Source organism: Notamacropus eugenii, chromosome 6 (genome assembly GCF_028372415.1).
Source record: "Notamacropus eugenii isolate mMacEug1 chromosome 6, mMacEug1.pri_v2, whole genome shotgun sequence".
Classification (NCBI taxonomy): Eukaryota; Metazoa; Chordata; class Mammalia; order Diprotodontia; family Macropodidae; genus Notamacropus; species Notamacropus eugenii.
This window is the reverse complement of record NC_092877.1, coordinates 330,558,345-330,585,784: the sequence shown is the minus strand read 5'-3', so window position 1 is coordinate 330,585,784 and position 27,440 is coordinate 330,558,345. Positions and strand designations below refer to the sequence as shown.

Genomic DNA, 27,440 nt, shown 5'->3' with positions numbered 1-27,440 from the left:
TGATTGGCCTGATTCTTTTGTTTGCTCCTCCCAGGGCCTCTGCAAAATCCATACTGCAAAGGAAATCTTTAATTTGTCCTTTCTCATAAGATAAAACTACTTTTTCCTATTCTTGACAATTTATGTAACCTTAGTATCTGGGCAGCTAGGTGGTGCAGTGGATAGAGCACCAGTGCAGGAGTCAGGAGGACTTGAGTTCAAATCTCACCTCAGACACTTGACACTCACTAGCTGTGTGACCTTAGGCAAGTCACTTAACCCCAACTGCCTCATCCTGGGTCATCTCCAGTCATCCTAATGAATATGAATATCTGGTCAATGGATTCAGATGGCTCTGGAGAAAGTGAGGCTGATGACCTGCACAGCCCTCCCTCACTCAAAACAAAGTCAAGTGCAAGTCATGTCATTATTTCTCTGATGGCATGGTCTTCTTTGGCAAGGAAGGATGAACACGCACACACACACACACACACACACACACACACACACACACACACACACACACACACACACCCGCCCCCCCCTTAGTATCTGATCCCCAGGTCTTTTATTATTATTTGCATTCTACCTACGTTATTATTAAAAATAAATTGAGTTATCTTGATGCAGTCTCTTAAGGTTTTTGGTTAAGCATATAATTTTTGTTTTGTAGGTATTACCCTTACCATTATGCACACGCACACACACACACACACACACACACACACACACACACCCGCCCCCCCCTTAGTATCTGATCCCCAGGTCTTTTATTATTATTTGCATTCTACCTACGTTATTATTAAAAATAAATTGAGTTATCTTGATGCAGTCTCTTAAGGTTTTTGATTAAGCATATAATTTTTGTTTTGTAGGTATTACCCTTACCATTATGCACCTTATCTGTCAGATATTCGTAACATTGGTGAACTAAAAATTCATTTTGAATTAGGAAAGCCTTTCATGCCATTTGAACAGCTTCTCGCTGTACTGCCAGCAGCCAGCAAGGATTTGCTTCCAGGGTGCTACCAGGTGGGATATAGAGTTAAAGATATTTTATCCATCATATGATTCTTTCAAAATTTAGTTAATTTACCATAAAGCTAGAAATGTGGTTGCTTAAAACTCATAAATGAGTGTTTTACTTTTTATACAGACGTAATTGTGTTAAATGCTTTTGGTTTAGGTTTAAATACTAATCATAGTAATAATAATTCAGTGTTTCAAAAAGATAGGATTTTATAGGTATGGGTTCTCCTCCCCCTAATGTAGATCTCAGGTCAGAAATGTTGCTGACTCCATATTTCACAAGAGTATGTGGAAACTTGGAGATAAAGAAGGTGTAATATAATGGGCAGACCACTGGTTCTTTTCTTGCTACTTATTACCTTTGTGACTTTGAGCATATTTCTTAACTTTCCTGTTTCCACTTCATCTAAATGAGGTGGTTGGACAAAGTGAAAGCTCTGGTGTCCTTTGATCTTGCACATGCTCAGAAAGTGGCAGAGCTGGAACTGAACCCATGAATCCTTCTAATTCCTATCCAGTGCTCTTTCATGATAGCAAGATCCTGATTATCCCCACGGAAGGAAAGTGAGAGTTACTGTAGGAAAGGACTTCTGATAGCATTCCAAACTAAAATACTCCCCTATGCAAACTTCATTGTTCTGTGTCCAATTTGCATATGGACAGAGCCTTCGTTAATTTTTGTTCCAACCTGCTGGTTCCTTCTTTCTCTTTCAGTCTTCCTCTCTGAGTATCCAGCATCTTTCCCACCGTTATGTAGGGAGGATCCAAGGCCCTAGTCATCAACCCCAGCTAAGTTAATTGTTCTTTTATGACCTTGGCCAAGTCACTTAATCCTGTGTCCTCAGTTTCTTCTACTCAGGTCCTTTCCTGTTCTGAATCTCCAAGCCCCTCAGTTTCACACTGTCAGTATGATTCTTTGTCAGATATCCCATCTTCCTGCTTCCTTATCAAAATAGGGGAATTATTTAATGTAATTTTTATTGTTTGTACTCATTTGATTATGCTTTGATCAAAAGTAGTTTACTGTTGTGATAGCACCAACTGTATATCTTTATTTTATCCTTGTTTTCTATTTTAAAAAATAGAATGAATTTTTTTGACTAATTAAAAGGAATTTCAAGAACGAGTAATCATATAGGGATATTTGTAAAGAATGGCTAGAGTTGAGAGACTAAAATTATACAAATCTACTGAACTAGGTCTGCAGAGATATGGAATTTAATCCTTTTAGGGAAACTGGAGAAAGGATTGGTTCGAACGGATTGACTTCTCTTTCCCACAGGAAGTCTTCCTTACTGGCATGAAACAAACACTTGTCAGTGGCCTCATGTTGCACTGGCCCCCAAACTCTACCACTAATGTGATGTTAGGCTCCCACGTTCTTCAGGATTCCCCTCCTTTTTCTCTTCTACTTTCCCAAACCTTAGTCCAGCTCTTGCCTTGCCTCTGGCCTCTGCAAGCCTCCCACATACGTATTTTATGTTTCTAGAAAATTTGACCTCTCTTTAAGCCTTGTCCCTCTTAGACCCATTATTTGTCCTCTTCTAGACATCCATTCCTCCATTCATTCATGCTTTCTTAGAACATTATATATACTTTTACTTAACTTCTTTCCCCTCCTCTCTTGACTCTGTAGTGAACTAGCTCATCTACTTTTACCTGACTTGCTGTCTTGTCCTATTTTTGTTCATTGTCATCCTTAAAAACCTTCACTAGACCCTCCTACCTTCAAGCTATTATTCTATATTTCTTTATTAGCCAAATTATTTACTCTCACTGCCTACACCTTAAACTGTCTTTCACTCCTCAGCCATTTTGAATATGGCTTCTGACATCTCTCAAAATAAACTGCTCCCTTCAAAATTATTAATGCAGTCTTAATGACCACATCTGGTGATTAGCAAGCATTTATTAAGTGTCTTCTGTGTGCCAGGCACTGCAGTAAATTCTGGGGATACAAAGAAGGGCTGATAACAGTCTCTGTTCCCAAAGAGCTGAAAGATCACTTTGTGCAAACAGCTGTATACAAACAAGATCTGTGTGGGGAGTAAAATGGAGAGGATCTCAGAGCAAGCCACTGCAAATAAGAAGGACTGGGAAAGCTTTCTTGGAGAAGGTGAAACTTGAGCTGAGACTTGAAGAAAGCCAGGAGACAAGAGATGAGGAGAGGAGGGCAGTGCAAGAATGGGGGGAGCCATGCAGATGTGCAGAGTCTGGAGAGAGTGGTCTATGTGAAGACCACCAAGGAGGCCACGACCACTGGGTCTGAGTGTGCAAAGCAGTGAGGGGCTGTATAGTATGAAACAACACTAGGAAGGTGGGAACGACTCCAGGCTATGAAAGGCTTTAAAAACCAAAAAGAGAATGGCATATGTGATCCTAGAGGCAGTAGGGAGCCAGTACAGTATAGGGGAGTGACAGACTTTCTACCTCTCTTCATGGTATCAGTGACAGTGAAACATATATTTAGAATGTGCTTTTAGGTAATAGAAGAAGTAGTGTTAGTAATTGTGTGAGGAATGGATTTTATATTTCAGTTTTTAATTTTGGAAACTTGTGTAAGAGACAGAGAAAGAATCATTTAAGTACTTCACTGATTAAATAGTTTTTAGTCAGGACTTGAAAATGACTGTGGGTTGAAACAGTGAAGTAGGGGATTATTTTACTCACATAGTCAGCAAGGATACAAAAAAACAGAAACAGAAACATGATCCTTTGACTCAAGGAGCTCCCCTTCTATTGGAGGAGAGACTAGGTACATAAAAGATATATACAAAATAAATGGAAGAAAATCTCAGATACGCCATTCACAGGAGAGGGGCAGGGTGGGGGTTGAGTAGAAAATCTGAGAGAGAATTTTTATGACAATCTCCAGGATTAAAAGAAAAGTTAAAACAGTAGGATATAAGAATAAAGATCATTTTGTCATAGAAAAGGCACAAACAGTGTTCCCTCTGTGCTTCTCTCAGGGCATATAGCTCTCTGTTGCTTCATTTTTGGACAGTCTTTAGTACTAGAAAGTATAAATTTCGTCTGTGTTTTCAGAATATAAATAACTTTTAAATTATAATATCATCCACTCTAAGGAAATATACTCATTATAGCGGCGATAATACTTACACAGAAACAGTTTTCCTTTGTTACTTTCTGCGTTCACAGCATTTGATGACTAGTGAAGAATCTCCAATTATAGAATATTATCCCCCCGATTTTAAAACTGATCTAAATGGAAAACAACAAGAATGGGAAGCTGTCGTTTTAATCCCGTTTATCGATGAAGTAAGTACAGAAATGTCTGTCTATGAATTTTTTCTGAAACAGTTTCTACCTAACAGACAGAATGATGCCCTTGAGAGAGAGTTGACTCTGGCCTCAACGGCCCCGGGCACCAGGCCGGCCTGCCAGTCATAGGATGTTCCCTTTGGGTTCCCTTAAACTGATGGAATCACAGATTCAGTTCCAAAATAATTGCTTGTCTTACAGAATTTAGGAATTGATTGTTGTGTTCTTGATAGTTCTTATTCTATGCATGATACAACTTATTAGTAAAATTTGACTGTCTTCACACATTCAAGTCTGTGTAGAGGGGAACTGTTTTCCATTTTTCTACCATCTGTATGGAGTATAACGTCTTCTAATGGTTCTGCCCTCAGCATCACCTCTAGCTGGAGCTAGTACAGTCTGCTCAGCGTCTCTCTCTCCCTGCTTTCAGGGTTGTTCTTTGCACATTTTCATTTGCTTGATGTTTGCCCCAAAAGTCACAGGGTAGACCTGTACTCTTCAGTGGCACTTGTATTTTATTTTAAATTGATTATATTTTTCCCATTATAATTCAGGGATACAGGCAGAAATATAGTTCTAAAAGTATCCAAATGGAATAGATTGGATTTAAAACAATTCAAAGCATGTGCCTATTGATAGTTGTTTTGTAATTTTGTTTTCCAAAAAATTATTAATGTTTCTGTCTGCAATATGTTTTCCAGTTAGTACAGTTTACTCAAGTTAATGCTAACCAATGTAATGCTGTTGATTTGGTTATTGTATAATATATGACCTGAAAATAATTCTCTATGTTAAATATGTAGTTTCTGAATTTTGACTTTCTTCTCCTCCTCCTACAGGAGTATTAGCTTCAGTGGGTGGCAGTAGCAGTAGTATTCTGGGCTTCAAGAATAGAAATTCATCCCTCATTTTTTGGTGTAAATCTGGGAAAAAAAAAAACAGTTTTGGCATTGATGATTTTCTTTATCAGAAGTGTGTGTTCTATACAGGGTGTTCCAAAAGTTCCCATATAGAGAATGTTTCCATTACACAGAAGGCACTTTTTCTGATTGAGGATTTTTGGGGGGCAAACTTAACTCTCTATAATTTTTTTTAAGACCCGATTACTGCAAGCCATGGAGGCTTGCAATAAGTATTTGAGAGAAGAGGAAAAGAAAAGGAATAGGCACAGTGAGTGCCTGATGTACTGGTTTGACCAGGATGCTGAGTTTAAGTATCCCTCCCCTTGGCCTGAGAAGTTCCCGACCCTGGAGAAGTGCCGCACCAGGTAAGAAACTGATAGTCTGAAGTGGGAGAAAGAAAGACCTTGCAGTGCAGCCCTTTTGAGAATAAATAAGTGAATACCTTATGGTAGAAACCCATTCCCATTGAGAGTCCACAGGCCACATATGGCCATAGTCAGTGAGTGGTAGAATTCTTACCTGCTCTGGGGTGGCTCTGATTCAGTCCCAGTACAATTTAATTGCTCTGGGAGGAAAAGGGGCAGTAGAAACAATTCTGGCTTTGGGTTTAGAGGATCTGGGTTCAAATCTCGTTGACTTCATCTGTTCAGTCTGTTACCTTGGCCAAGTTACTTAGCCTGTGGGCATAAATTTCCTCCTTTGGCAATGAATGGGTTCAACCAAGTGGTTTCTTCCAGGTCTAAATCTCTGACCTTAGGAGCTAGACTGTTACTGGACTGCAGTAAGCTATCTCTCTCTTTTTTTCTGGTAGTAAACATAGGTCTCAGATTACTAGTTGACACAGCCACCCTTTGCCCAATTTTTGTACATTCTCCCTAGAAGGTTTCTCTTTACCTGCATCCTTCCCCTATTCCCCACTCCAGTAACCACATACCAGCCTTCTAAATGATTTCTCTGAAACACTGCTGATCATCAGGGATAGAGTGGGGATAGGAGGTGGAGGGAGTTACAGATTCCGAAGGAGAGAAAGACACTTTCAGATAGTGTGGCCTGCTGAATAGTTCCTAGCTGCCTCAGTTAAAGCAGTTAAACAACAAAGCATTGAGGGAAAACAGAGGGAAGGAGGGCAGAGATTTATCATTCTCTACCTTAAAAGCAAATCTTTAAAAATCAAGAAAGGTAGAAAGATTGCTGTTGTTTATAAGCTTATAATTATCCCTCAGTCTAAAGACTCTGTTCATTTTTTAGGTATAAAATAATATCTTTAGATGCTTGGCATGTAGATATTAGTCACAATAAAATAACTCAAGTTGACCAGAAGGCACTGTATTTCTGTGGATTTCCTACTTTAAAGCACATCAAACACAAGGTCAGTAATTTAGCTTCAAATTGTTATTATTTATAAAATTGTTACATATCTGCTATTTACTATGAAACTATAATGGCTACAGAATTAAATTCTTGGGTTTTTTTTAAAGTTTTTTCTGAAGAAAAGTGGGGTACAAGTATTCCAACAAAGCAGCCGTGGAGAGAATATGATGTTAGAAATCCTAGTTGATGATGACTCGGATGAACTTGTAAGTATGTCATTCATTCAGCAGTTATTGTGTGTAGCATTATGTTAGCAGATGAAGAGTTTTTTTTTAAAAAACAGTACTTACCTATTTGGGAAGACAAGTCAAATAGGTAACAATGGCATATATGGTTATAGGCATCAAAATGAGGGGAATAGACTCATTGTTTTATAGGAATTCAAAGTCAGTGTAGACTCTAGTCCTTGAAAAGTATTCCTGGAGAAAATGAGATTTGATTTGGTCTCTGAAGAATGGAACGAGGGTCAGGGAAGAAGGGGAAAGGGAAGCAGGGACATGCTGGGGTTGAGGAGCAGCATGGTCATTTTCCTGAAATCTGAAATGGGAAAAGTGATATAACCAGTGAGACTGGAGCCAGAGGGTTTATGGTGGATGGACAGCAGTAAGAGATAAGGTGAAAGAAGAGAGTTGTGATGGAGCCAAATCATGGAAGGCCTTGAATGCCTTCTGAAGAATTTGGACTTTGGAAAAGTAATAGAAGGGTTTTTTTTAGCATTGTGAAATTTCAGCTAGCATTTGGAATAGGTTTGATTTTTGTTTTTTTAAGTAATGTTGTGCTCATAAATTGGATGAATTGGGCAGTACAGAGGCTTACCAGTATGATGTGTTCAGGAGTGGCTTCCAATAGGGATGCCTATAATACAATAATAGTGGTGAGACAGGAAAGGAAACTCTGGAAAGGAAACTACTGATGAAGAAATGACAAAGGAAGAAGCAGTATGACTGACTAATGGGACACAGTCAAATATGACACCAGGGTCTAAAGCATTGATAGCCTAGGAAGATGGTTTCCATTAAAGGGAATCAGGAAGTTAGTTTGTAACGGGATGGTGAGAAGTTGAGATACCCATAATCGTGGTTATTTCTGAACAGAGATTCCTAAAGATAGTTAGCTGTGTAGAGAAATGAGATTCAAGGAAAAGGTTGGAACTGGACATTTGAGAAATATTGAAATAGCGATGATAGGTGAATCCATAGCAGCGAATTGGCTTGACATGTCAAAAAAGTCTCGAGAAAGGTCAGTGGAGTCTTGGGAAGTGGACAATTCAGAGCAAAAGGAGGAAGAGAACCTAGAACAGGAGACTGAATGGCGAGAGAAGTAGGAAGACCTTCCAAGAAGAAAAGGGTGTTCGTTGCTATCAGATCCTGCAGAGAGCTCCATGAGGAAGAGGACTGAGAAAGGACTGTTGAGTTTGGGGAACATTGTGAACGTACCCGTTAGTCGTGTGGTGGAGACAGAAACTAGAAGGTGAGGGCCTCAGAAGGCTGGGGGAGGTAACAATAGTGACATTTATATAGTGCTTGAAGGTGTGCAAAGCACCTTAAAAAGATTCCATTGTATCTTCACAACTCTGAGAGGTAGGTCCTGTTCTCCCCGTTTTACAGACGAGGAAACTGAAATATAAAGAGATTGAGTGACTTGCCCAGTGTCACACAGCTAGTAAGTGTCTGAGGCCAGATTTGATTTTGGGTCTTCCTGACTCCAGGCTCAATGCTCTTTCTACTACACCACATGAAATTGCATGAAATTTTAAAGGGTAAGTCAAAGTGTTATTCAGGACAGGAGAGATCTCAGTATGTGTGAAACCAAAGGAAAAATCAGTAGGAGATGTTGAAGATACTTGAAAGGGAAGAAATATGTGTGAAAGCAAGATCAGTAAGAACTCAGTATTCCTAGATAATAACTAAGACAGGCATCAGCCTTGAAAAGAAGAAACAGCTGTTTCTCAAAAACTTGAAAATGGATTTAGCAGTGGGGACACACACAGACAGACACACACACACACACACAGACACACACACACAGACACACACACACACACACACACACACACACAGACACACACACCCGTCTTAGCTTGGCTCAATGTAACACTTCATTTATGTATATTTCCATTGAATGGTTTCATATTATTTTTAGTATCTCGATGATTTGTAATACTAACATACATTTCTAAAAGTAGTCGATTCATGTAGTTCAAGTAGGAATAGTTGTTATTAATAATGGTTCAGAGTATTAAATGGGGGAAAATACTAATTTGGAATGCCTGTTTGTAATTTTGTTCTTATTGTAAAGCTATCGAGTCATAATTCAGAAGACATAATAAATAAACTGAATTATGAAACACTTTAGCTTTAATAGAATCTTCATTTAAAGCAATATAATATAGGGAATGAACTTATTCTTAGAGTCATAATGAGATCAGAACTCTCAGGTTCTAAATTTTAAGATTTGTTGTCATTGACTGATATATGTAGGCAGTGGCATATATACCTGTAGACCAACACTGTTCAGCTTGGCTGTATTGAAACTTACTTTTCCCCACCTGGTACATAGCAAGTATTTTCATTCAGGATTAAAGGCAGTCCTTGCTAACCGCTTAAAGTGAGAAGCAGGAACCACAGGCCACCTGCCTGGTATCTCTGCTCACCACACAACAGAAAAGTACTTTGAACTGGTCACAGCAGCTCTCTCCTGATGAGAAGACCATTGACAGAGGCAGAGATAGACTTGGAGAGGAGGGAGAAGGGAGTAGCCAAAGTGCTCTTCACTGGCCAGCACTAGCTTGGAGGGAGTAAAGTGAAGGGCAAACAACCAGGAACAAACTGAGCAAGAGAAAGTAAAACTGCAGAACAACAAACCTGGGGAAAAAGTGCAGAGAAGGAAAAGGCAAGTAATAAGGTTGAATTCAGGAAAGCAAAACTACTAAGAGGGGTGTGGGTAGAGTGGCTGTTAAAGAACCAAAATGTTGGCACAAATGGGTATTATGGGGAAAAATGGGACATTTCAAAAAATTAAGTTGAAAACAGAATGTAAAAGAGGATAATATATTATCTTTAAGCCTCAAGAGAATTAAATAAGTATTGTGCCATTTTATTTTGCATTTATTGTAATTACTTTTGCTCTATTACAATCTTGCTCTGTTGCTCATCACGGCATGGAGGTTATTCTGTATTCTTAAAACCTTGCCCTCAGAGTGCAAGCTCAGGCGGGTCTTCCCAGGCAGTAAAAGCTCCAAATCCCAGCTCAACTGCAGACTGCTGTTATCTGTGTCAACTGAGGACTAGCCTTGCTAAGTGTGGAGGAACCAATAAACATGAAGGTTGGCTACCATATCATGATTTTAGTGGGCCACAGCAACTCATGAGACTGTGAGCTAAGCGGTAGAGAGGCTACAGTCTGCATTGGAAGTAGCCTCATCAATAAAATCACAGATCTTGCTATATTGATTATTTGTTAAAGTTTCAATTTTTCATAGTTTAATTTTTGTCACAGAAAATTTAGTGCTAAAAAATTTTGCTTCTGATGAAACAGCTAAAATAAAAATTATTGCTTTTTATTTTAAGCAAATAGAAAATGTTGCCTCATTGGTACTTGGAAAGTCTGTCTTTGTTAACTGGCCTCACCTTGAAGAAGCTAGGGTTGTAGCAGTATCAGATGGAGAAACTAAGTAAGTAAAACGTAATAAAAATTAACTTCCTTAATTGTGTTTTGCATGTCCATTCACTTATCTTTCCCTTAGAGGTCAGTATTTTCTTCTCTACTAATATTTTTCTCCAAGTTTAAACGTTCTGCGGTGGACACAACTTTATAAAGGTGTCAGTTAAGAGAGTCGTGTTTAATCCTATTTGAATGGGGAAGAAACCTTGAAATTTGATGTAGGAAGCAGAAGTTAATTCAGAAGCATGATTTAGATGTCAGCATTTTGCATGCTTATAGAACTTTATACGCTAACAGAATTAAATATTGTATGTACATAATTTAGAAAAGCCTGTTTTCCCTTTTTGTCATTCTCAATGCCAGCAAATACAAACACAATTATGCCCATAGAACAGAAAAAGAGGACTTCAAGCGAAACTGCAAATTTCCACCATGTACAACTTTTTACAAAATAACTAATAAATTCATCATGTTAGTTAGGAGAGCACATTTTGAAGAGATCATGTGTATTGTATGATGGCAGAGTAATTATTTTTTGCAGAACCCAGAACCTTTTTTTAAAAAGGAATTATTGTACACATATAGAATAGCTAAAATTGAATAGTAATGATTACTAGCATTTAAGCATTATTCTAAGTTTTCAAAGCACTTTACATTTGTTATCTCATTTGGTCCTTGGGACTTCCCTGTGAGCCACAGTAGGTGCCATTATTCATTATTTTACAAAGGAAAATAAGATAAGCTGTTCAGTGACTTGCCCAGGGTCACACAGCTAATTAAGGGACAGAGGTAGGACTTCAATTCAGGTCTTCCTGACTCCAAATCCAGTTCACTATTTACTCTGCTATCTGATTGCCTTGAATTCTCCAGGGGAGAAGACTGGTAAGAGCATAGTCAACTAATAAGCATTAAATGATTACTAAAACTTCATGAATTGCCATTGGTATTTAGGGTTCTTCTTCAGTGTCTGGATCTCCCCTTTGTTTCTACCTTGCTCCCCGAATAGCTCTGCATACTAGATCCAGTGAATGTGAGGAATTTCATAGGCTTGTGCTTTAGGGTTGTCCATGAAGAGTAAAATGCACTGTGTGGATGGGAAACCCTGCCCAAGCCCACTTATGATTCTTTTAAAAACATGAATAAGAAAGACATTTTAAAATTTTAAAACTAGTGCAGTTCATATGTAACACTTTCTGTGATGTTTGAAGGGTGTAATAAATAGCTTTTCAACCAATTTCCCAATGGCAGTGATTTGACTTGATTGTTTTCCACCCATTCGCCCTCACTCTCCATTCCCACATGTAACAGGGGACTTTGATTCTGCCTGGTTACACAAAAGAAAGGGGGGTAGAGAAGGGGAACATGCAGAGCTGTGACCAGAAGGGGATTCAATTAAGGAAGTAGCCAAATGTCATTCATAAGGAAGTGAAAGTGAGAAGGGACAGAGAATGCAGGACACCTTAAGAAGAATGATTGAAATGCCCGAAGGTCAAAGGTAAAATGTAGATGCAACAACCATTAGAGAAACTCATATAAAAACTGAAGAAAGAGTAAATAAAAATTCAAGACACCAAAAAAAGTAAGTTAATCCAGAATTCTCTGATCTAGAACAGAATTTTGGGAACTTCTCCCACTGATCATGGAACATCAGGAAGAAAAATCCAAAATTATTCAGTAGAGAAAACTTTTAAAATTAGGAATGAAATTAGGGTTGGAAATCAAAGCTCTCAATGCAGAATTTTAAAAATCCAGCAACAGAATACAGATCATAGTAAACACTCCAAAGAAGACTCAGAAAGAGAAGATGATATATTTGGAACACATATATTTAGGTGGAAGAAAATTTTGCAGAGGAGCAGCAGAAGGCAACATTAAAAGAATACATTCATTCTTTATGAGAAAAAGCAACTAACCTTGAGAGGATATGAAGAGGGTTCTTAAGAATCATAAGATTCCTAGAAGAAGATGACCAACTAAAGAACGTAAACTCTTACCGCAAGAAACAGAAAAACAAATTTTAAGAAAACCAGAGAAGAGAGAGCTCTGTTCTGTCTCCTGTCATATCTGCTCTGACCAGATCATCATAAAGAAGTCATTCTGCCTGTCACCTTCTCTGGTGGACAATTCTCTGGTTTCTTGAGAACAATTGATATTTAATTTTTATCTTTTTGTTCCTTGTGCCTAGTATGTACTTAATACATGCTTATTGATGGAAAGACAGATGAAGTTATATTCAAAAAAGGAAATTCTGCCTATAAATTCGCAGATGATCCAGGTGAAAGGGAATAGGAGTGACTCCTAAAGAAACTAATGTGCCTGCACTGGCCAGTCTGTGTAATTGATTAAATACCCTTTTTTAAGGAATCTTGGTCTTGGTGTAAATAAAATTTTCACTATTTTTCTTTTAAATTGAGCTTTCAATCAATTCATTAAATTAGGTCATCTTTCCCTTAACTCTTATTTATCTTTCAGCTCAAGGATATGCCTCTTTCTTATGAGACTATTTATATACACTTTAGAGCATTTGAGAAAGTGTTAAATACAAACTTTGCCAATTTTGATTTTTTTAAAGATTTCTCTCATTCACTTAGTTTAGTGGAATCATAACCAGGGCTTCCCAGGTAAATAAAAATTCCCAGGGTTGTGTTCTTCACATCATATGGTCTTACTGGTATCTGAGAAGTGCAGTTAATTTATCTTAAGGGTTCCTTCTTAAACTAGTTTTGTCAGATCTGTTTCATTGTTTTGATTTTGAAGGTTTTACTTGGAAGAAACTCAAGGAACTCAGAAGCTTTACTTGGGAAAAACTGCCCCACCAACTAAAGTGGTTCATGTTGGTGATAAAGAACAATCTAACTGGGTGAAGGAAGTGCAAGCAATTTCAGAATCGTAAGCATTAAAAATTTATATTTTAATATTACAGACCATTATTTTACCATTTTCACCAATTTATTCATTAATAATTATGCTGATTACTGAACAATTAGGATATTACTTCCTCAGAAAAAGAACAAAGAATTATCTGGAATGTAATTATGAATGAGCTACTATTGGTAACTACATATTATTTCGTTTTTCCTAAAGTGCCACACATGAAAAAACTTGGTTTCTAACATTTTGAGGTCATTTATCTTCTGCTTATAGTAACTTCTCAAAATACACTAATATTTCTAAACTTTGCACACTATAAATTAAGAGAAGGAATTTTCTCATACCTATTTTTCTAGTCTAATCATCATTTCTCTTGGATTTGGTTTTCTTTTTACCTGAAACCTTGTTCTTTTAGTGTTGTCTCCGTTGAAATATTTTTAGAAGTTTGAATCAACATATTTTTGTATGTACAGTAAGAATGTTTCTAAACATTTTGGCTATGCAATTAATGCAGCTTGTAGACCATACCCCCCCTACTCCATTTTGGGTCCCCAGGTAACTACTCCAGGTTCTAAGTATTTTGTGAAACAGAACCCTCTCCAAACCATAGCCCACAAGCCTCCAGTAATGTTTTATGTTTTACCAATCATTCTTCAAAAACTATGTGCACACTTAGTGCAGATGAAATTATGTGTGGAGCATCCACATGAGGAGATGCTGTAACCAGAGTAGCCACATCGAGGGGCAGCTCACACCTTGAGTGCTGCCAAATTCCCTGTAATTCCTACTGATGCCATTGTGTTCTTCTCTGCTAGGACTTGCTGCTCTCCGTTGCCTTCTGCCCTTTCCATCCTGGAGCTACATTCCGTGGTTCCTGATAGTGATGATCTTTAGCTCTTTCAGGGCCCACTACCCTCAGGCAACATCCTCTGGCAGTGCTTTGGTTACATACAGCTCTTTAACTACCTCTACCACCACTTAGGATCCTGTACTGTAGAAGACCACAACTTTTTCAGTCTGTTCCCAGAGTTTTCTTTTAGAGCCTCTGACCTCTGTGCTGTGATTATTTAGCCTTCTGGAAAAGTGATAGCTCTCATTCAGCATCCTCAGCCAGCAGCTATGGAGCTCTCTTAACAAATGGCTAGGAAGCTCTTCTGCTCAGCTAAGCTGCTCCAAAGCTCTCGGGGCCTCACCTAAGATCAGATCTGCCCTTTGAACTCTTCTTAGAACTCTTCCGTTAACTGATTTTTTTCTTCTGAACTCTTCTTTGAGCTGAACTCCTTTTAACTGCCTTGTCTTCCACAGTCTTGCCTGAGTTTCTCACTTCAACTGTTACCTAATCTGTGACCAGAAATCCCTTGTAGTTTTTAAGACTTATTGAACCCCCCCCTGGTTTAGGTGAATCTCTCCAGTGCTCCACTTCCTCAAATGGAAAAGGGATTGAGAAATATTGTGGTAAGAAAACTGTTTTAAACTTATCCTAGCAGCCACTCTATTCTATGCTGATAGCAATAGCTATGCTGGCTAGAGAATTCTGAAAGGCCCTTGACCTTTGTTATTTCCCCCAGCAATCTGTGATAACCTGGTCACTTTCTCTTACTTCTCTATACTAAAATTAATTTTTCTGGTCTCTGGCATGTTGACTCTTAACTTCCACCTTACAAGCATGCCCAGATCTTCACCATTCTGAAAAAACCTTCACAGAACCTAGCCATCCCCTCAAGCTATCATCCAGTTTTTCCTTTTCCATTTCATAGCCAAACTCCTAGGAAAAAAAAATTTATATTCGCCTTTACTTTCTTCCCTTCCACTCATTTCTAAACGCTACGTAGCTTGGCTTCTTTATTGTATCACTCTGCTAAAACTGCAATCTCCAAAGTTATCAACAGTCTTTCTACCTGCTAGATACAGTGGTCTTTTCTTACTTAGACTCTTAGTAACGTTTTATACTATCAATTACCTTTTCCTGCTAGATTACTGCATTGGCTTTTGTAACATTGTTAACTCCTAGCCTTTCTTTCTGTTGCCTTTGTAGAATCATCATCAGTCAAGCCTTAAATGTGACTCTCCCACATGGGTCTTTTTCTAATTTCTCTCTCTAATGATTTCATCCCATGGATTCAGTTACCTCTGTTCAAATAATTACAATATTTATATATCTCATCCTGACCTACTGATCTCCATTCCTTTATTGCCAACTTCCTACTAGCTAATCTTCACCTGCATACATCATCAGTATTTCCTATTTATCATGTCTGTCTGTTATCTAGACTTTACTTTTTCTCTTGAGGGAATCACTCTCTTTCCAGTTCCCCAAGTTCTCAGTGTCAGAGTCCTCTTTCACTTTTCACCCTTCCTCATCTCCAGACTAATTGTTTTCCAGGTTTTGATTCTAGTCTCACAACATCCTTCTTATTTTTATTTACAGTGCCACCATCCTAATTTAGTCTGTCACCTCTTTTCCTCCTAATTTCCCTGCTTCATTCCTCTGTCTTCTCTAGCCTCCTCTCCATTTAGCCACCAAAATAATTTTCTCAAAGCATAGACTGTCTGTTGCTTCTCCAAAGTCTGGCTCTAACTCAGCTTTTCAGACTTATCTCACGTTCCTTCTTTTGATGCACTCTGAATTCCAGCCAAAATGAAATGTTTGCTGTCCCCTGAATTTTGCATTCTATCTTTTATCTCCATGCCTTCACATAGCCTTGTGCCCTCTTCCCTATAGTATATTCTCTTCTCTCACTATGCTTAGAATTCTCCAAAGCTTTCTACTCAAAGGTTACTTCCTATGTTGAATCTTTCCTTTTCCCCCAATTGTTAATATTCTTAACCTTTTCAAATTGCCTCACATTCGCTTGTCTGTATACATGTTATAGGATAGGGGTGTTTCATTTTTCCTTTATATCCCCAGTTCCTACTACATACAGTGCCTTGACCATAGTAGACACTTAGATGCCAAGTGTTTGTTGCTTTACATTGAATAGAATTGGTCATCAAGATACAGAGGAAGAGATTATATTTTCAAATATATTTTAGTAAATCCACATATCTGTATTAGAATTATTGGTCTTGATTTTTTTTCCCTTCTTTCAGGTACAATTTTAATTTTGCATTAGACAGTAGCATAGTATATCATCAAGTATTATGCTTCTGGAAATTGTTTTTTACAAAGGAGTCAATGTCTAAATTAAGTATTGGGTAAATTTAGATCTGTAATTTGTAGTACATTTTTAAAAATATAAAATATGTTCAAATTAAATGTTACACAGTTTTAAAAGCAGAATATCTATAAGTAATTTTTTTCACTATTACTAGTTTTATTCTACTGCTGCCTTTTTCTACATATAGGTATCTTAAGAGAATAATTATAAGAATATATCTATAAATTTATTTTAGCTTTTTCTCTTTTATCTGTAAGCATTCTGTGTAATTCTTACATACTCTCATAATATGCTATAAATACTTCTGAGTAGGATCAGGTAACAGCAGAAGAACATCAACAATACATAAAACCTGAAACGTATATCCAGAATTATTCACATACTTTTTAAAGGTTTTCTGGGCATTTAATTATTAATCCAGTTAAAACAGTTTTGGACAGGGACTGGGTTCTATTCCCTACTTATTTACGTATGTAAGTTTCTCCCTTGTATTCCCCCTTTTAGCTACCAGAGAAGAAAAGGAATAATAATAAATGAAACTTCTGTTGTTGTGTATGCTCAGTTACTTACCGGTCATAAATATCAATTAAATCAAAATGGTGAGGTTCATCTGGAGAAACAGTGGTCAAAACAAGTTCTTCCTTTTGTTTATCAAACTGTTGTCAAGGTAAGGCTCCTTTTAGGCTTCAATCTCCTCTTGATGCCTAGTATTACATACTACATAAAGAAAAAGATAAATCCTCTTAGCTTTTCTAAGGTATTAAAATGGAAAATCATCTTCATGATTTATAATTACAAATGTGACATTTCCTGAATTGCTGACATTCTAGATAGGATGGTAAAACGGAATTTAGCCTGTGGTAGCCAGATGTTTCCAGAATGTAAAAACACTCTTTGCAACTATGCATTAATTTTTTTAAGGATTTGCATGCTATTAATATATTTTTCTCCCCCAAAATAAATAAAATAAGCCTAAATAAATTAGTAAACATAAAATTACCTTTTTTAGCAGTAACCTTAAGATATAGTTACTCTCTGAATATTCAACAATGGACTTTAAAAGACACATGATGCCTCTTTCCTTTTACAGTATCTAATTGTGTGATTCATAGAAAATAATCTTGGGTAAAATTTTCTTTCCATACAGTTACAAACCCACAACAGAAATCCAAAATTCTTTAGAAAATTTTACTCATACTGATTTTTGTATTTTTTTCTATTTTTGTTTTTAGGATATCAGTGCTTTTGAGACACATTTCTCTAACATCAAAACGTTGGATGACCTATTTCCACCTAGAAGTATAGTCTTTATGCTGGGGACTCCTTACTATGGCTGTACAGGAGAAGTTAGTTCTTGTTATTCATTACTGATTTCCATTCTCTTTTCATATTTTTATATAGCTTTTTATATAGAATTATATAGCTTATATTTTAATTTAGGCATGAAATAAAATATAAAAGTTCTTAAACTTTTATTTTTTCCCCAAAGGTTCAGGATTCAGGGGATGTAATCTCAGAAGGTAGAATTCGTGTGGTTTTCAACATTCCATGTGAACCTCATCTTGATGCCTTAATACAGAACCAGCATGTGAGTATAGCCATTCACCTTGTCTAAACAAATACTCTGTCAGAATCTCTTAGTTCATGAGATATTAAAGAAGTTAAAATGTCTTAATGCAGCTTTCTCTAACAAATGAACTATTCTGTGTAATAACATAGATTTTTTATACTAGAAATATAAAACATTTCCATCTCATGACTTTCATTGCTGATGATTGAGACCTCTAATGCCTAAAATTAAAGTGGTTTTAAAAAGAATATACTTACAGTATGTTTAGTACTTATCTTTCAGAAGCCCATGCAAACCTTCAGTGAAGGTTAGTTCAGACTTGTGCAGAGTTGTTATAGCTAACAAATTCTCCAGGAAGAAATTGTCCGGGTTCAAAGATCAAACTTCATAAATCATGCAAAGCACAGTTACCTGTATTTTAAACCATATAGGATAAAAAACAGTTTTCAGTAGAGCTGCTGCCTATTGGAGATAAACAAGTCTAACTGTGGACAGAATTTTATGCTCTGAAGTTTCTTCTTTCTTAGCACCCCTTTTATGGACCCTTCTTCCCATAGGATTAAATGTTCTAATCTCTTCCTTCTTTCTTCCTTCTGGACTTTTATTGGGTTCCTGTCATGCAAGGGAGAAAAGTGTTGACTGATAAACAGAGAGATTCTCTTTTCCCTGTTATCTACTCCCTTACTCTCCCCCAGACTTAATGCTTTGACAGCTGTCTGTGTTGGGTATCATTACATGAGGTCATAATCTGTCTCCTCTTTTCCTGATGATGGTGACCATGACCTTATTTTCTTTATCCGCAGTCCTGGTGGTAGCATCAGAGAGTATGGCTCTTATCCATTATTGATACCATTCATTCCCTTTTCTGTCTGAACACAGCCTTATCCTCTCTTCTACTTCCTCTAGACCACCTCTCCCTTCCTTTGCCCTGAGACTCACAAATATGTATTTTATAGGTCATTTGTGATTGTTTTAGTGAGTGTTGATCATAATGTAATCTCCATATACCTTAAAACAAATCTCTGTGGTTCCTATTTTATCACTATCTCTGATAATGAAGTTTCTGATAAAGTATGTCATTTTCATCAGTAAATGAGCTCATTCTGAACCCCAGTTTCATTATCTGTAAAATGGGGACGTAATACTTGCACTTCCTTCCTCCCAGAGCTGTTATGATAAAAGCTCTTTGCAAACTACAGCATGATTTAAAGTTATTATTGTTGTTATCATTGATGTCAGGGAGTAGGTTCCATTTGTAACAGAACTAATTGATACAGTTTTTTGCCTAGTGAAAAATTTTGTAGACTGGTAGTATTTTTTTTTGATAAGACTATCTGCATTGTATCTTCCCTAGCATAAACAAGATTTAATTCCATTTCCTTGTATATATAAAGAGAGGTTTTCATGTTTCCTTTTGATTCTTGAGAACATAGTATTTAATGAAAGGTAAAAAACAAAAACTCTCCATACAAATTTTTTTTTCTAAATAGCTCAGCTACATTTAAGAACCCTTACATTGATATAACTCAAAGGTATAGTGATAGATTCACACCCTTTACCTTAAAGCACTTCTATGTTTCTGCTCTGCACCATAATGATTTTTTTTGTTTTTATATTTAAAGAAATATTCTATAAAATACAATCCTGGATATGTTTTGGCCAGTCGTCTTGGAGTGAGTGGATACCTTGTTTCAAGGTTTACAGGAAGTATTTTTATTGGAAGAGGATCTAGGAGAAAGTAAGTTTTTAGAAAATAATTAATACTATAAGATGGAAAGAAAATGAAATATTTAATGTTTCAATACTGATATAAAATATAATTGTAATTTTTCTTAACTCAGCCTTTTACATAAATTCCTCTGATTACTGATTTTTCATCTAATTCAACTTTTATGAAATGCCTTGTCCAAAAAAAATAATTCTTAACTGGAATAGGTAACTAATTGAACCTTGAAAAAAGGTATCAGAATGTCTGTAAGTTCTAAAAATGTGATTTGAAAGGTGGAGCCCAAATGAAGAACTTCAGTTGAGTACAGTCAAGCTACATACACATACACACCACACACACACACACACACACACACACACACACACACACAGAGATACAGAAAATGCAGCAGACTGAGTTCTGATTAGAAAATCCAAGGGAAAGAATCACAAGGAATATTTTTTCTGTCTCAGATTGGCAATAGGAGATAGAGAGGTGTGTGGACACTGGGACAGGAGTAGGGGTGCGGAGTGGGATGAGACGAGTGCCTAGCTAAGAACAGGGACACAACATTCCAGTCAGGGAGAGGCCATACGTGAGAGCTAGAAGAGGTCCTGGATTTAGCACAAAGGGGGAGATGAGCCTTATCTTGCAAAGGGTGCAGGAAGTGATACCAACTGTCAGCTATGTTACTCACTATTCAGAAAAGATCTAGGGCAGTCTGAGGACAGGACCTGCATCTGAAGTGGTGTTCCATCATGAAATATGGTCGTGTCCCTTAGCTGTGTACTAAGCAAGGAGCTTGCAGCAATCGGAGAGCTCCCCAGGAATGGAACAGGAATCTTTATTTCTACCCTGCAGACTAGCCAGACAAAAGGAGAGAATACAGTTTTGTCCCTATAACCAACAGAGATTTCCAACTGCCTGATAGCAGCTGAGTCCAGAAACACTCTACTGGAACCTCAGCATAGGTAAGTGTGTTGCTCAGAACCCATTGTAGGTCACAAGATTGCAGAGCTTGGACAAAGAGGGCAGATTTTTCATGGATTGGATTACTTTGGGAGCCCTGAAAAATTTCAGAGGTGCAACCTTGGCTCTCCTTGAGATCCTAGAATAATATAACACTTAATTTCCCCAAGAAAACAGAAGCAAGACTCTAGAAGACACAAGCTCAACAGACATAAATTCACAGATAGTGGTCCTAATATAAAGTCTGAAATCAAGATGTAGACTAGAAGAATGAACAAACAAACAAAAAGAATCTCACCACAAAAAACATAAGGTGACAGATACGCAATACATACCCAGGAGAAAATAACTCTAAAACATCTAGAAGCAGAGTCTCAAAGAAAAACGAGACGGGTACAAGTTTGCCTAGAATTCCTATAAAAGATGAAGCAAGAGTTTTTAGAAGGATTTAAAATATTATTATAAATTAAATGAGAGCCCTAGGGGAAGAACTGGAAGAGAAATGAGAGCCATGGAAGAAAAAACTAGAAGGGAATTAACAGCTCGACACAAGAAGTAAAAAAAATTTACCTCCTTATATTTCAAGAAATCTTTTTTTTAAAAAACTGCACAGATCTCTTAGAACTAGAGGGCAAAGATGATCAGAAAGAATCTGCTGGTCACTTTTTGAAAGAAATCAAAAGTGAACATTATAAACAAAATCCAGAGCTTCCAGCAAGCAACCTGAAAGGAAAAATTCAAGTTCCAAGAAACTACTTCAGGATCGTATAGGATTTAGCAGTTATCACTTTAAACACATAGAGACCTTGGAATATGATAGACTGGTTGGGGGAGAGAGGAAGGATGAGGAAAATCATCTTCCATAATCCAGGTGCACAAGAAGTCTACACAAACAAAGAGAAGGGGTGAGAGGAAAGACTGACATTTGAACCTCATTCTCATTCCAAATAGCCAAAGGAGGGAAGAACATGAAAACACACACACACACACACACACACAAAACACTTGAGTGCAGAAGTACATTTCACTCAACAAGGAAACAGAAAGGAAAAGGAAGAGGGAGGATGTTAAGGAGAGGAATTAGTCCTAAGCAAAACAATTAAAGCTATAAATATTTATAGCAGCTCTTTTTGTGGTGACAAAGAATTGGAACTGTGGGTGCTTATAAATTGCCTATGAAAAAGAACAAGTTAGAGTGTATAAATCTGATGGAATGCTGTAAGAAATTATGTCAGGGATATTTGCAGAGAAACCTGGAGTGACTTGCATGAACTGGTACAGAGTGAAGTGAGCGGAACTTTAGAACAAAGTATACAGTAACAACAGTGTTGCAATTTGGAAGAATTCAGAAACTGATCAGCACAATGACCTACCAAAATTCCAGAGGACTTAAACAATGAAACATCCTACCCACCTCTTAATAGAGAGGTGATGAATTCAGAGTGCAGATTGGGATCTTTTTTTATAGACATGGCCAATTTGGAAATATTCTGCCTGATTGTATGTTTGTAACAGGACTTTTGGGGGGAAGTGGGGAGGTAGAAGAGAAGGTAGATTTTTGTTGAATGAAAAAATAAAATTTAATTAAAATTCTAATAAAATTCAATTCCTTGCCTCTTGTTGAATTTTTTTTCTTCTTTAATGAAGTATGTGATTTATCTGTATTTTTCTTGGTTTAGCTTTTGGAGTTTTTCTTCTACTTTGAACTGTTGTTTGCCACAAAAAAATAGCCACAATAAGTAAAATATAGAATCAAAGTCAAACTTTTCTGCGATTGGGAAACAATTTTAATTTGTTACATGATCAAAATTAATGATCCATTTTTGTTTGCTTTTAAATAGTCCCCATGGAGACCACAAAGCCAATGTGGGATTGAACTTGAAGTTTAATAAGAAGAATGAAGAGGTTCCTGGCTACACCAAGAAAGTTAGCAATGAATGGCTGTATTCTTGTGCTGTGGAGCAGCTCCTGGCAGAGTACCTCGAAAGGTAATGGCTCATGTCATGAGCTCCTCTTCCTATTCCTCCCCACAATCTTAGCATTTAGTGGCATTAATTCATTTTGTCAAACTGATTTCAGTTCTTTGGTTTTAAATGAAATATAAGCATTTAAAACATAACTTGATTTTCCTTAGTAGTGCCCCCATCACAGATGGCCACATCACTTAATATGACAAAATAGAGTGAATGCTGACCATAATTAATATTAAAGAAAAAATGAGAAATAAAGTACTTCAAATTACTGAGCTATCGATTCTATGACTATATCTTGAAAGTTGTACTATTCTTGATGGTAAGAGTTTCCAAACCAGAGCTTTGCTTTAGCCAGATAAAAATCTCATGTAAAAAAAAATCAGAATGTGGAATTTAATTGTAATCTTTTTTTAAAATTGTCATATTTTTACAGTGAGTTTTTTCAGTCTTATATGAGTTATCCTGATTTTTATAAATACTAACTAAGGTCTTCTAGGACCATAAAGGATTATAAAATTTTAATTTTATTTATTTATTGGAAAGGACCTTTGAAATGTCCAAAAAATGAGAAAACTGTAGCCAAGACATTATGACTTGTTCAGTTATATATTTAGTTAGTTGAAGAGACCCAAATCTCCCAATTAACTGTTTTTTTACCATATTAATACTCTGTATATCACCTCCTATGTGATGTGGTGGGAGGAGTGTTGGACTTGGAGTCTTGGGTTCAAATCCCATTTCTAGAACTAAATAGCTACGTCACCTAGCCCTTCTGAGCCTCAATTTCCTCATCTGTAAATTGAATCTAATAGTAACTGTAGTATTTAAGAGCTATTATAAGGATTAAGTGAGATGATACACATTGTTTTTCAAACTTCAGAGTACTAAATAAATATCAACTGTTAATATATTTTTATGAACACAATTAATTTAGTGTTGGCTAAGAAGTATTTTAATATTTTCAAATACCTGAGAAATTGTAAAGTGGCTACCTATTTACTAAACTCAGCATGTTAATTTTCATATGAGATTTTAAAGTTTTCGTTTCCTGGCCATTTAAATTATACTGATAAACTAAATGATTTAATCATCCCAGAATTCTACACATAAGAGTCTCATAATAAATATTGCTAATTGGTTTTTTTGCATTTTGTAACCATTTGAGAGGGTAAAGGAAGGAATGGGATGAGGATTCTTGCTACTGTATTTTCTTAGTTTGCAATATACTAAAAATTTATTTCATATGTTAGATGTTTCCCCGCATAATATTATCAGAACATATTATTTTCAGCAACTAACTTTCAAAATAAGTTTTTCAAGTTTTCAAGTGCTAGAAGATTTTAAATTTTTTTACTAACGTTTTAAATATATGTGTGTATATTTTTTTCACTGGGATATCAAATTTCATATTTATTCTTTTCTTTCTTACATATCCAATCATATAAAGTTATTTCTAGAAAGGTAAATTTTCTGTTAGTGATAAGTATAAATTAGACTTGGATTTAAACATGTGTGAGCTAAAGTCATAATCATCACTCTAAGAATTATGGTAATATGATCTCTCAACTTGCTTTTAAAGATAACAAACTCTTAAAACCTTTTTTTCTCCCATTTATTCACACTTGCACATTATAGTGAATAAAGAACGCTAAAATATCACAAGTTTTTTTTTTTTAATTTTATTAGCCTTATTCTTTGACCAGCCTACCTGCAGAGGTTTTTCTGAACAAATGGTTACAGTTTCTGGCTCTCAAGTCTTTTAAATCTCTCTATAAATTCCCTAGCTAGAGTAAGCAGTCGTCTGTGGCACTTGGGAACAAATGGTATGGAGAAGCACTATAATTAAAATGCATTTTGTTGTTGTTGGTAGGGTACCAGAACTCTTTAGTTATGTATCTAAGAACAGCCAAGAAGATGTGTTCTATGAAGATGACATTTGGCCTGGGGAAAATGAGAATGGGTACGTAATTTTTGTGTCATTTTAGTGACACAGCAGTTCAAGTCAGTAGTCCCATTTATTAACAAAACTAATTATAAAATCTTCATTTTTCAAGTAAAATAAATTGTGTTTTAATCATAATGCTAATGGGAACTTTTTCATGTCATATGTTCAATTAATGTTTTTAAGATATGATTTCTGTTACGTTGATTTTGGTTTTAGGACATAACATTTTCAAATTTATACTGCATCTCTGTCTCCAGAATAAACTTAAATGATTAACTTTTAAGATCATAAACCTGGAGACTGTTGTAATTTGCAATGATATATGTAACCCCTCAGAGCATTTTTTCTCTGGAAAAAAATAATGAATTTTTTTTTAATGTAGTGCTGAGAAAGTTCAAGAAATTGTTATGTGGCTAAAGGCGCATCCTGTCAGTGCTTTGTCTCGCTCGTCTTGTGATTTACAAATTCTGGATGCAGCGATTGTGGAGAAGATTGAAGAAGAAGTAGAGAAGTGCAAGGTACTCATTTTCAATAAATGGGATTGAGTAAATGAAATACAACAGGACAATTTGCAAAATTTTGCAAGTGACTTATTTTGTATTACTGCCAAATAGACAAAGGTTGGTACCGAGTAATCCTAGGATTTGGGTAATATCACAATCTTTCCACAGTGTAGTATAAAGAATTCTAAGGACTTTGATTTATCATTTACAGCAAACGCAAGGGCTAGATGTATAATTATTTTCTTTTATTTTATTTTAAAATATATATATCATGATTACAGTAAGATCAATGAGGCTGGAGAGCTCTGAATTATTTGGAAAGCCAAAGGTGATCTTATTCAGTATGAATAGTTATTAGAGAACAAAGTTAAACAAGACATTGGTTTTAGAATAAACTTTTTAGACATACTAAAACTTCCAGATTATATGAGAGATAGTACAAGGCAGAGATCTCTCCCATGAGTCGAACAGACCATTGTTCAGATCCTGCCCCTGACATATAATAGATGCGTAATTGCTGGGCTGACACTCAGTCTTTTATTGCATGCAGGCAGTTTTTTGAACACTAAGTTAAATACAAGTATCTGCCTTCTTTCTTTATTCAAAAGTTCCTACGCAAATTAATTCACAGATCTGAATTCCCACTGCACTTCCTAAAAAGTCCATAAATTCTTGATATATTTTCATGAAATCACTTCTAAGATGTTACCCATTCTTACACTTAGAAACTTAGTTATTTTACTAATTTTGGTCTTATTTTAGATATTCCTGTTTATTCTGTTCTGTGAATCTTGCAATGGCCTTTGACCAAAATCAATGTCTTATCCAACCTAGATTATAAGATTGTTAATTTATGTCTTTTTTGTTTTTCATTTTAATCTTGATTAAACAAGAACTAATTAAATTTTCTAAGTATATATTAATCCAGTTATATCTCAAATGAGCGTTTAGCATTCCAAATACAAAGCATGATGTAGATAATGTTTAGAAACAGGCAAAATTTTTGTCAGTAATGCCCACGTAAGTTTTTCTGTAATAAAGCAGTGGACAGGTAAGAATGTAAGAAGGATTGTATTAGAAATGCAGATTTCTTGGTTTTAATGAAATACTCAACAAGTATTCATTGAACTTATACTATGTGCACAGAGTGTTATTATAAATTTGTATATATGCTGCCTCCTCCATTAGAATATGAGCTGCTTAATGACTGTTGATGATTTTTCTTTTTATTATAAGTACTTATTAGTATATTGCCTGACACATAGTGCACTTAAATGCTTGTCAGTTGAGAGCCAAAAGGATCCAAGGTGATTATAGCCAAAATTCATGTTATCACCTCATTATTTTATATTTGTTACTTCTTAAATAATTTTATAATTATTTTTACATGGGTTGCTACAAAGTTCCAACTGCCTCTATTATGAATTTAAAATGCATTTCTTAGATAAATAAGTATAATAGTCTGAATAAATGTAAAGTGGATATATATAAAAGGCAATGAATTTGATGATGTATACTGTATTTCAACACTTCAGTAACCTGAAATCCTATTTTGCCTTTTAGCCATGTATCTGTGTCTGCTCAGTATAATATATACTTCATTATAGTCTTATGTAAGTTTATTTTCTTTACATATTTATCATCAAAGAATATTTGCTAAATACTTGTATATAAGAGAAGTTATCATCTGAGTTGATAACCATCTTGTCTAAATCAGCATGTTGCTCATTTTCCAAAAAAAATCTTAATATATGGAAAACAGTAAGATCAGACTCTTAGTTTGAAAAGAAATTAAAGTCTTCACTGCCTCTAGCCATTTTGAATGATAACATAGCAGCAAGTTGCAAGAAGAAGACATTAGCAGATTCAAGAAATCTTTGCTTTTTTATAGAATTTTTGGAGAAACACTTCTCATTGTTTTCTGACTCAACTCCCAGAATATATGTTGTTTTATTTTGATGAAATTAATATAATATTACATTTTTCTAACATTCAATTATAGCATTTTCTTTGATAACACTATTCTGTGTTCATAGGAACTGCGGGTAAGTTTGACTTGACTACATTTATTAGTTTCCGACCATTTGTAATATACTGTCTGGAAGTTGGGGTACAAAGGTAGATGAAGCATAGGTACTGCCTTCAAGGAACTTGCAATCAGGACAGCATAAGGATACAAATAAGAGAGCAGGAGGTCATTGTGAAGGACAGATTCTTTTCACTTGGGATTATCAGTGAAAGCTTCCTCGAGAAAGTCATTGGGTCTGAAGGGAAGGACATCAGTACAGAGCTGTGCGGACAGGAATAGAAATTCCATTTCAGTAATGGGAAAGCAACAGGAATAATGGCCACGATGGGAAAAGGCAGCGTAAGAACAGGAATTGGAAAATGCTCCAATTTAAGGAAGTGTAGAGCAGTAATACATAAGATACAGGCAGGCTGACTGCCAGAAGCAGTTTATACTTTCTCCCTTAAGCTGTGTAGAGACATTAGAGTGCTTGGAGGAGAAGAATGATG

The 27,440-nt window shown here is 36.1% G+C and overlaps 1 protein-coding gene and 1 long non-coding RNA gene across 10 annotated transcripts in view; one reads left to right on the top strand and one right to left on the bottom strand.

The window, feature by feature from the left end:
- The window catches only part of XRN1 (5'-3' exoribonuclease 1), a 95,975-nt gene that overhangs the window by 28,101 nt on the left and 40,434 nt on the right, over window positions 1-27,440 (top strand). For 5 of the 9 annotated variants that reach the window (XR_011969026.1, XM_072618193.1, XM_072618194.1 and 2 more), the window contains exons 14-27: window positions 855-1,011; window positions 4,168-4,287; window positions 5,388-5,557; window positions 6,441-6,561; window positions 6,671-6,769; window positions 10,133-10,236; window positions 12,984-13,115; window positions 16,760-16,922; window positions 17,488-17,601; window positions 17,745-17,843; window positions 19,448-19,563; window positions 22,344-22,490; window positions 24,346-24,435; window positions 24,803-24,938. Coding sequence is in view for 7 of the 9 variants with exons in the window: in XM_072618193.1 (XP_072474294.1) it covers window positions 855-1,011; window positions 4,168-4,287; window positions 5,388-5,557; window positions 6,441-6,561; window positions 6,671-6,769; window positions 10,133-10,236; window positions 12,984-13,115; window positions 16,760-16,922; window positions 17,488-17,601; window positions 17,745-17,843; window positions 19,448-19,563; window positions 22,344-22,490; window positions 24,346-24,435; window positions 24,803-24,938 (1,768 nt within the window). In the remaining 2 variants the exon portion in view is untranslated. Of the gene's footprint in view, window positions 1-652; window positions 827-854; window positions 1,012-1,722; window positions 4,288-5,387; window positions 5,558-6,440; window positions 6,562-6,670; window positions 6,770-10,132; window positions 10,237-12,983; window positions 13,116-16,759; window positions 16,923-17,487; window positions 17,602-17,744; window positions 17,844-19,447; window positions 19,564-22,343; window positions 22,491-24,345; window positions 24,436-24,802; window positions 24,939-26,486; window positions 26,537-27,440 lie in introns of those variants that run through there. The other 4 variants (XM_072618195.1, XR_011969027.1, XM_072618196.1 and 1 more) reach the window with 4 other exon arrangements.
- Window positions 4,283-18,730, bottom strand: LOC140509980 (uncharacterized). The gene is made up of 3 exons (XR_011969028.1): window positions 18,083-18,730; window positions 16,826-16,972; window positions 4,283-5,213 (listed from the first exon to the last, which is right to left on the bottom strand). It is a non-coding gene; the product is annotated as an uncharacterized lncRNA (long non-coding RNA).